The 10,768-nt window shown below is 37.7% G+C and overlaps 1 protein-coding gene across 8 annotated transcripts in view; it reads left to right on the top strand.

Annotated features, from left to right (window-relative positions):
* The first annotated feature begins 287 nt into the window (after positions 1 to 287).
* The window catches only part of RBMS3 (RNA binding motif single stranded interacting protein 3), a 684,622-nt gene continuing 674,141 nt past the window's right edge, over positions 288 to 10,768 (top strand). For 7 of the 8 annotated variants that reach the window (XM_055321498.1, XM_055321501.1, XM_055321500.1 and 4 more), the window contains exon 1: positions 288 to 986. In XM_055321498.1, coding sequence (XP_055177473.1) covers positions 912 to 986 — 75 coding nt within the window. In that variant the 5' untranslated portion in view covers positions 288 to 911. Of the gene's footprint in view, positions 987 to 1,810; positions 1,840 to 10,768 lie in introns of those variants that run through there. The other variant, XM_055321503.1, reaches the window with a different exon arrangement.

The raw sequence follows: 10,768 nt of genomic DNA, 5'->3' as shown, positions 1-10,768 counted from the left end.
GTTGAAGCAGGCTTTTTTTTTTTTTTTTTTTTTTTTCTTGGAGGAAATACTGCAGCCTTCTGGACTGCGTACGCTGCTCCCTGGAGAGGCTCTCTCGGTTCCACCCACCGGCTGGAAGGAGAGGAAGTGAATGAAAGGACAGGACGAGCCCCGAACACCATGTCACTCTGGGAGGGAGACAGCAGCAACTAGGCTGTGCAAGGTTTTTTTTTTTTTTTTTTTTTTCTTTTCTTTTCCCCTTTCTTTTTCTTTTTTTTTTTTCCTTTTTTCTGTTTCTTCTTCCTCTTTCTTTCTTTCTTTCTTTCGTTCTTTCTTTTTTTTTTTCCTTTTTCTTTAAGGTGGGGAAAGAGACAAACAGGAGACAGGAAGCTGATCTGCAAGGATTCGGAGTTGTGCTAAAAGGACTTTGATTTTTTTTTTTTTTTTTCTTCTCTCTCTCTTTACAAACGCTGGCAATTGACATCACTACAGACAGCCTGGGTAGAGAACAAACTGCCTCATCCCAAGTGGACCCTGGCAGCTGGGGGAAGGAAGGCACGATCTGGGAAGGCTGTGTGTGTGTGTGTGTGTGTGTATGTGTGTGTGTTTTGTTGTTGTTCTACCAATACCCTTCCTTTTTTCTTTTTTCTTTCTTTTCTTTTTTCTTTTTCTTTTCTTTTCCTTCCTTCCTTCCTTCCTTCCTTCCTTCCTTCCTTCTTTCTTTCTTTCTTTCTTTTTTTTTTTTGTGTGTGTGTGTGTTTCTTTTTTAAATTCCTGCCGTGTTGGAACTAGCGAGTGGTGGAAGACGAGGGATCTCTGAAGCCTCATCAGTCATCGGGACTGTCAGGAATAGTGGTTTAAGAGGACGCTCGGCCTGGGGCACTATACCCTGTCATCCAGTTCCCTGCCTCGGAGATAAAGATTCCAGCTACATGGGCAAACGCCTGGATCAGCCACAAATGTACCCCCAGTACACTTACTACTATCCTCACTATCTCCAAACCAAGGTATGGCTCGACTCACAGTCTGGCAAGCAGTGTGGTATCCTGCACTTGGGATGGGAAACAGGCATGTGAATTATTATTTACCTCCCCTTCCCCATCACCTCTTCCTGCTTCTTTGAAATTAGTAACATACCAATGGAGTTAATGAGGCAGAGGAGAATATGAGAAGAAAGCAAGCCCTGGGATTGTGGTTTTTCTCTTTTAGCAGAGATAATAGTTTCGCTCGTGTTCCTTTGTTGTTATTTGGCAACATAAAAATGTTCCTGATATCCGTAGTAAAGTGCTTTGCAGATGGACAGGGTTGTTAGAAAGGAGATTGTAACAGTGATTATCAGGAACAAGAATACAATTTCAGAGGCTTTTCTGGTGAGCTGTTCTTTGTTTGTGGCTCTAAAAGGGTTTTTCTCACTGGATAGGACGAACCAGGGTGGGGGCAACTCAAACTTTTAATCACTGAGTATAGAATGAAAGAAGGGGGTGGGAAGGTGTAGTACAACTAACTAAAGTCCCTTAGAGTTTGTTTGGGTGTGCTTTTGTTTTTGTTTATTTGCCTTACATATTTTATTTTATATGGAGGGTGATCAAGACCTAGAGACTGAATTTTGGAGCTTTACAATAGATCTTCTTTACTTTTCAAAGGTCTGTTTTTCTGTGCTGGCTGCCATCAGGAGGCCTGGGTCTTGAAACGGGATGAAATATAACTGATGATAATTGGACATGAATTGGTTAAATACTTTAGTCTTTATGTGTGTGCGCAAATGATCATTACGGGGCCAGTGGAAAGCCCACGTAACTAAGCAGTGGGCAGTGCCAACCATGAACTTTATCCTGCAGTTCAGACATGAAAGACTCTCAGGTGTGAAATCACTGCTCCAATTTGTCAGTTAAATTGGACTTGATTGAGTTGGGGGGGGGGAGGGTGTCGGTAGAGTTACCGCTTCGAATGTATGGGTTATGTTTCTGTACAGATGATATTATTTTGTATCGCATTAGCCAGACTCCACTGTCGTCTTAATAAATAAATATGCCGAGAGTGAACAAGGCGTGCCTGAGTGATCTGTGCTGTCACCAGGGCTCGTTGATGTGATTAGTGTTTGGTAATTCATGCTGGAGTTAGCTCTTATTTATTCTGTCTCCTCAAACAATGCCGATTTGTAAACCAGACGAGGCAGCAGACTTTCAGAATTCTATTAAAAATTGTTGCTTTTTTTCTTTCTTTTTCAATCGCTCCATGACTCGCCCTGCCCCTGCAAGGTCGACTCACATTGCTTTTTGGCTTTGTGAGCATTTAGTTTGTGGGGCTGCTGCTTTAGTAGACCAGCCCTCCTGCTCCCATGCCGTGAGTTTTAACTCTTTGGGGGATTGGGTGGAGAATGCTGTCTGCCTTCCTCAAGGAAATGGCAAAGCAAGGACAAGTTTAAAAGAGGAAATTTATAGTCATTCCTCACCCCCCCCCAAAGAAATAAAAACAACAAACCCAAGGGTTCCATGAAAAATATCGGACATTCCATCCCTTTTACTCATTTGGCTAAATTTTTCCAAATGTTTCAAAATTCATGCTTTCTTTTTGGTTCTTGTTTTTGACTATGAAGTGTATTCAGAAAGGAAACTTTAGATAAAAATGAATGGAATAATTGCTTTCCTGCCTGAGATTTCTTTTAACTTATTGCTAGCAGGAAATAATGTCGTGCACATTATATTAAGGACAGGATGTTGGATGAGCTACACTGATGGGAAGTGTGTGTGTGTGTGTGTGTGTGTGTGTGTGTGTGTGTGTGTGTGTAAGAGAGAGACTGGGAGAGATTGAGGTAAAGAGAGAAAGTGCAGTGGTGAGGGAAAAGAGGAGAGCCTGAAAAATATAGAGGGAATTTAAAAAAAATCTGTTTTGGGGTCCTGTGTAGTTTAGTGTTGTGTAGACAGGCGGCATCTGGATCTTGTTACTTTCAAGCTAGTCAAAGCCATCAACTTCTGGAACATTTTTAAAGAAGCTAGATCCATTAGGTGACCTAAGCTGATATTCGGGTAATCAGATCAGGGTGGTAGGGAATATAAGATCAGCTACTTTGGCTATCATGGTAGTTCATATTGATTATTATGTTGTAAAATTTCGACAGAGCTGTGAAGTTGTCGAATACTGTTACGGTGGCTCTGAAATGATAGACATTAATAACATTCCTGGAAGCTGAAGATGTGAAAACGTGTCCTGCTTTGAAACTTGGGCACACAGGGAATGAGAAAAAAGGTCAATCATATTTTAAAATGTGGGGACTTTCTGGCAGCATGAATACTATGTAAGAAAGTACTATCATGACCCAGTATAGCATGAAAACAACTGGGTTATTTCAGTGTTGTCTTTTTGCTCCTTTTATATTTTTATCTTAAAATATTACCTATAATAATTCTGAGGGGAATACATGCTGCTCATGTTTTTGGTAAGCCTTGGTGAAATTCACAAAATCTACAGTCCTAGCCTTGGCTTATAGTTAAAATCTATTTTAAAAAGCAGAGCTATTTAAAATGATACTGATATATAAAGAATACTTATTGTTGATAAAAATAGAGTTCTGTGGTTGACTATAAAAGTCATATTCTGGTGGCTTTATAACTTAAGCTGTCCTGTAAAACCAGGTGTTCTTAACTAATCAACAAAAGCCATTTACTGACATTAGTTTGGGGTGAAAAATCTTTATGGGGTTCTTAAAGAACTCAAAGGTGTATTATTGCATTTATTCAGACAGTACAAAATACTGAACCTTTTCTTTCTACTTAAATGTGTGTGTTAGATACAGCTGCTCTTTTCTTATGATAAAAAAATGAGAGTAGGATGTCTAAATAAATGGAAAGGTTTCCCTTTCCTCAAATGCAATTAAAGTTTTAGAAAAACTTGGGGCACTTGCCTGCTTTCTCTGCTCCTCTTATTTTCCCATTACATTAGAACTAATTCACTACCTTTGTTGCTTAAAAAGAAAAATAAATTAGAAATAAGTTACTTGTGCTTCTCTCCCTTTGAATCATTTTCCAAATGCTTAAATATTATATTAGATAAATGTACATACAAGTAAAATGAAAACCCAATGACTAGTTGATAGCTATATTGTAGCAGTATTGTTCTAGTATGCATGCTTTCCAAGACCTTGCATTAAAAGCTGTCATTTGTCAATTTTCTTTTGGCCTTTTTTTCCCCCCTATTAAAAGAAGCAATTTAAAAAAGAAACATTTTTTTGTGATTGAGCAGAAAAGAAGCAATCTTGATGACATGTTTTAATATTTACATAAGAGCCATAGCCGGATTAAAAAAAAATCTTCATCAAAACGAATTTGCTGTTTGAAGGCCACCCAGAATAATCAGCAAATTTTAGAGAAAGGGGACCAAAAAAAAAAAAAAATAGCTCATTAGCTTAATGATAATATCCATAATCACGTTTGATTGAGTTGTAACCTAATATTTCTCAGTAATTTTGTTATAGCCCATTCAAAGCAAGCAACCTGTTGCTATTGCATTGTGAGACCCAGGTTGAATTGCAATGTGAATTTGAGTTATTTTGTGGAGGGTTTCTTGGAAAAGCAACTTAATCATAACTGGGAAGGCTAAAAAGAGTAAAACATGGTCACAGCCTGGTGAATTGATACTTTGTTGCTGAGAAAGATATTTCCCTCATGTATGGTATCTTGAAAACTTTAGTCATCTTCCCAAAACTTTAAAATGCATCCAAACGCACACAGCAAGCTAGTCCTTTCTTCCATTTCTTTACCCTGACCAGGTCATGATGTTTCTACCGATCCAGGGCATGGTTTCTACTCATGCTGCTTTTCCATCAGCCTACTGCTTTCCCTTCTTTGACAATCCGCTTCCCCTGAAGCTCTTGCAGAAAGGGCTTCAGCCTGTGGGACCCAACAGAGTTTTTCTGGCTGGTGGTACTCAGACTGTATTCAGAACCTGGTGTGAAGTTGGGGTCAGGTATAGGGAGTAATTCATCAATTGCACACTGACTTCAGGCTGAGTTTCCAACCATCTGCAGCCTGGACAGCTGCCCATCTCTCAAAGTCTAGCTAGAGCCCAACTGATTGTGCCATAGAAAGAGCAAACACTTGAAACACGAAGGACTAAGGAGTAGGGAAAGGAAGAGAGAGGATCCTATAGGGCAAGGGATATTCTCAAAGATGTGAATGTACAGATCCTTCAAAAGCAAAACAGAACAACCCCTTAACATACTTCTTGCGCATGAAAATGTAGAAAATCTTGCAGAGGGAGGGAAAGAGTTTAGAATTTCCTTAGTACTTCCTGCCTCAGATTTGCATTGATAGCTGGAGTTGGTAACTTGCCAGTTTTAAAACAGCCTTGAAAACTCCCAAGTTCTGTTTTCCTTTGAAAGGCTGAAACATACAAAACTGGTTTTCTAAAAATCGTCCAGCAATAGAACTTTGAGGTACAACTCCAAATATTTCTTTCGCTTCAGGGGGGAATATGATAGCATGAAACTATGATAAATCTTGTTTGTCTCATTTTAGAATGTGTCCAATTTTAATTGGTTTTGAATAAGAGAAAAATAGTAACAAGGGGCCACTCTCCCTTTCTAGTTGTCCTGTTTTCTTTACTCCCCCCCAATATTAAATTATCTTTGGAATTGTCTTTTCTATAATGCAGTCATTGTTTTCACAGTACTAAGTTTAGTGCCTAGCTAAAAGGAGGAGATATGTAAAAAGTTCATGTTGTTGTCTTTCTCTCCAGAATCATTCTTCATTCAAAAGAAACCTCACGTAAATTTGTTCTAACAGTATCTTCCTAACAGTTTCCTTTCGCTTTCTCTCAGTTTGGGGAAAGAACAATAGAATTATAAATCAAAATTATTTCTCTGAAGTAATTAAATCTGTTAGAGGGTTGGAGGTAGGGGTGATTTGCAGGGAGGGAGGCAAAAGAAGAGAAGTAGGATGTAAGTTCATTTCAGGTCTTTCTGGCTCCAGGAATTCTGGAAAGCTTCATTTTTGCACTAATATGATTTTACACAATCCTTTTTGACATTATCAGTCTTTTTGGCAGAGAGAGGGCTCAGTCACAATTATGTCCATGCCAAATTCTAAGAAAACCAGTCTTTTCCTTTAAAAGAAAATCTTTTTAGTGTCGGACTTCTTATTCGGAGTTAATGGTTGATGTTTATCCAAAATTGGCTTCGAGTACTACATTAAAGTTGTGTTTTGTAACAGTCTCATAAGCCACAGCTGTATGTGATTAAATAGTGTAATATCAAAAGCATGTGAGAATAGGCTTTTTTATGCTATAGCTGTTGCACAGCAAGAGAGCAGATGGAACTAGAGGGAGAGCCAGGGCAACAGTGTATTTATGTGTTGTAATACCTGTGTTGAGGATACACATTGCTATTTTTTGCAGTAGTGGGAAAATGCTGAACTATCTTGGATGTCATTGAAAAATACACTTTTTGAAAATGGACATGGACCTATCATACCAATTTTTATTTTAAACAGAGAGTTACTGTTTAATTAGAAAACACATATTTACCAAAGGGTCCGAAACCATTGCAAGTGGAAAGATCATAATGATTTTCCATGCAGCACACATTCAAATAACAAAAGTGAATTTCTCATTTCTGTTTTGAAATCATAACTTTTTTGCTTTTTTAAAAAAAATTTAAAATGTTTTTGCTACTTTAATCTGTGAAACTATTGTAAGAAAATCATCAGGCCATTTATCCCTAAAAAAGAGTGATAGGTAATGAGGAGAACAAAATAGGCTGTGGTATGATTCTTTTTTCAGATTTTTGAAAATATAGTATTTGGTTTTATATGCCTATTGCTCCTTTGTGGCCACTGTTAAGAAGTATATACTTGTACAAAGGGACACACTTTTGGGTCTATCTCTTTAGCAGGATATCATAATAAAGAGATTTTTTTTTCATGGGATGGTTAAACTATAAAGTTTTTGAAAGAAAATATTCATGAAACCTGTCATCTTGAGTTTTCTTGAGCTTGTGAATCTATAGGATACTAATAAGAGATTTATTAGTTAAGTCATTGTTTTCAGGGCCTTGAAAAAGCCTATAGAAGTAGCTGTTGGTTTTCAAATTTCAGACATTAAAAAGCAATTTGGAAAAGGAAAAAAAAGAGGGGGTTGACAGAGGTAAGTTGGATTCTGTTTGTTTTGATTTTCATGTTGATATAAGCAGCAAATTTGTTCACATTTAAATTTTTTTCATGTAGATTTACTGGTCAGGAAGTATATACCATGTGGAATCAGTAACTGGATATAGCTTTGGAATTCAGAACATTGACATCTAATGGATAACAAATTTCAAGAGTATGGATAATAAATGCTGAGACATGGATTCTGGTTTTGTTTTATTGTTGTGTTGTTTTATTATTGTTCTCTGATTTGTGTGTCAATGGATTGGTTTCTAGGTCAGATTCTCTAAGATCTCTTCCAGGCTTAGCATTTGTGACTCGCACTTTGAGATAAATGAGCCTGCTTTGATGTATTTCGTGGTACTGGGAGATGACCTTGGTTTTGTGCCATCGATGAGTTTTGTTCAGGTCCCCATCCTTTCTCCAGAGCAGATCAAATACTGCTTTGCCGACTCTGGTGATTTGATGAATTTAACTGTCTGCTTCCTTTGCCAATCTAAACCCAGTGTACCAAGAGAAACACATCCATCACCTGGGAGTGGGTGGAGAGCAGCTCCCAGGGGTGGGACAGAATGACAGGCATCATTTAATCATGGACATTGCCAGCTTTGTTATTGTGGTTAAAGTTTTCTCCTTTGGGTAAAATTAGAGCTTATCCAAAGATGGTGACAGTGTGATGCTTTACTTTTCTTCATTTAACTTCCTCTCTGCAGGTGGTTTCAGAACTGAATGGGTAGGCATATGTTTGGCCTAACCAGTGGGGTGATGAAGGCAGAAGGATTGCCTCATTAAGGCCCTGACAACCCTAGTTTTTGAATGAAACTAGGAGCTAGTGCCAATATGGAAATGATAATTGATAGATGAAATGCTATTTTGACTGGAGGTTACAAATCCTTAAAATCCCTGAATTGCTGAATAGTAGCCTTTAAAACATGAGAAAAGAATACTATAGTAACTGTACTATATGGAGTAATAGGAGGAAGAGAATTACTTCTCCAGGACCCATAAGCACAACCGTTATCTTTCTCTCTTTTTCTCACTAAGTACCCTTCTTATTCCCCCAAAAGCTTCTGTTAGCCAAATTAATGAAAGTAAATAGAGGGACACTTGGGTGGCTCAGCAGTTGAGCGTCTGCCTTCAGCTCAGGGCATTATCCTGGAGTCCCAGGATCCAGTCCCACATCAGGCTCCCTGCACAAAGTCTGCTTCTCTCTCTGCCTGTGTCTCTGCCTCTCTCTCTCAGTGTCTCTCATGAATAAATAAATAAAATATATTTTTTAAAGAAAGTAAATAGAACCTTGAATTTTGTTTTTATGAATGATAGCCAGATAGAAAAAATAGACGTGACTACATACATAGTTAAGGCAACCCTGATAATGTCCTGTCTTATTGTGTGGAAAGTAAGAGACAATGGAAGAAAAATAAATCTTGCTATATTCTAAGTATTGGTACTAATTATTTTAGGTACTGATTTTTACTTTGTTTCAGAGTTAGCTTTCCTACCATTATATTGTAGGGTTAAGAAATTGGTATACATCACACTTCATATGCTAGAATCTTTGGCTATTTCATTCTTAACTAATGGTTTTCAAGCTGAATATGAATCATGCATAGAATTTAAGGAGAGTTTTTGAGAGGTCTTCCTATTTTTATCTCGTGTACTGCTGTCTATTTATCTTAGTCACATTGCTGATTGATGACGATTTAATGAAAACGAAAATGGAAAACAGAATGCTAACTATCTGGGTTTCTGGAACCGGTTAAGATACCTTAAAAGCTTTCCTTACATATGTGAGTCATATTTGAAGCTATTATCGATGTCTGTAAACTCTCATATTGCCCCTTTTAAAACTTATCACTCACACAAATTGGGTGGTGGCACCCTGACTATAGCTCATGTTGAGGTAACTTAGTATTCAAGCAAATATACTTTTAAGCTCCTAGCTAGTTTTGAGTGGATGAAGTATTTGAAGGAGTGTGTACAAAGCTTGGAATAAAATTTCAGAGATTGTTTTCTAGTGTATCATACAAAAAACCCATCTGACATACTTACAATGTTTCATTTCTTCACCTCTTCTCAAAAGATGAGAAAAACATTTTTTTTTTTTTTTTGACTTGGTGCTCGTCCCTGGAAGGGTTGTGACAGCTCCCGAATTACCCTTGGTCTTGGCTTTCGGCCCCTAGGCCTCTTGTCCATAGTTGTGCATACCAATTCAAACTGAACCATTTGAAATAAGGATGTTGTGTTTCAGTATAAGGCAGGGAATTCTGAAAATGCATAAAATTTTGATGTCCTTTTTAAAAGTTATTCCAAAAAATTAACCACTGCTTTTAAACATTATTATTATTAGGACAACTAGACTTCGTGTTAACAATGGCAGATTTTCCCTTCCTGGCTTGTTCTTGTTCTTGTGTTTAACTTTGTTAATAAGCTGGAAAAAGATAAGGAAAAAAAAATCAGAAGAGATAGGTCAATGAACATGGAAAAATTTCTCTACAAGTTTAGTGACTTCTTTTAGCAATGGGAGTAGTGATGGGTCATTTTAAAACCTTCATATTTTTGTCTTAGTAGCTCCCATCCCACAAACTAACAAAATATTAATATGCATTCATCTTACACATCGAATTAGAATTTTTTTTCTTGCAACAAAATATCTAAAGAGCTTTTATAATTTTGCTGCCAAAACTCTTCGAGTGCAAGTAAATTCATTTATCTGTGCCTGTGAATTTTGGGCCGTCATCTTGCATATGAGGGTGTTCTTGCAATGTGAAAAAAAATCTAATGCACAGAATTTCTTGAGTTGCAAAGATTATCAAGGGACTAAATAGAACGATGAGTAAAGTTGACAGTGAGTTGTTTTGTTGATATGCAAACGTTTATCGCTTTTAGTTTCACTGTTTTCTCTTTGGTTTGGAGGCAGTGCGTTTTTTTCATCTTGTCAGTGTTTTTGTGGGTTCCTAAAATGGTCAGAAAGCTTACAAAGCTGGCCATATCTCTACCTATTGTGGCTTTTTGGCATTTAAGATATCTCTGTATTTTAGAAATCCCAAATTTCCGGGGCGGGACACATGGTGGAACAGCACAGCGTTTCGGAAAATGTCATTAACATTCTTTGGCTAAAATATGTCAAAAGCAGACACATTGGATTGACCTTTGGCAGCAAGAGCAACTGAGAGATCCAGATCTGGGTGCCAGGCTCACAGAATTTTTTCATTGTGCAATTGGTGGAATTGTTTACCAATTGGAAATAAAAAAAAAAAAAAAAGAGAGAGAGAGAGAGAGAGAGAGCTCGAATGTAACAGGTGTTTCCCTGGACTTCCAGCTTAGGGGTAGAGACAGGAGGCAAGTCAATGGCATGATATGTACTTTATGGCATAATCTTTCTAAATTCTTCTGTTTGTAAATCGGGTCATGGATTTGTTGCATGTATTAAAACTGCCACCTCCTTGTGTTCCTCAGTGTCCATGGTTATTTACCCAGAATCACTTCTCTTGAATACATGTATCCCTTAAAGAATACATGTAACTATAAGTATGCACACTCCAACCAGACCTACCATTACTTGCAGAACTGTGGGGCACCCTGAAGATATTGTTTCTCCAGTCCTGAGCCTCATGTGAGGGCTTCCTTCATACTCATTCTTGTCCCAG

Source organism: Nyctereutes procyonoides, unplaced genomic scaffold (assembly GCF_905146905.1).
Source record: "Nyctereutes procyonoides isolate TBG_1078 unplaced genomic scaffold, NYPRO_anot_genome, whole genome shotgun sequence".
In the NCBI taxonomy this organism is placed as follows: Eukaryota; Metazoa; Chordata; class Mammalia; order Carnivora; family Canidae; genus Nyctereutes; species Nyctereutes procyonoides.
This window is presented reverse-complemented; position numbering and strand designations above follow the sequence as displayed.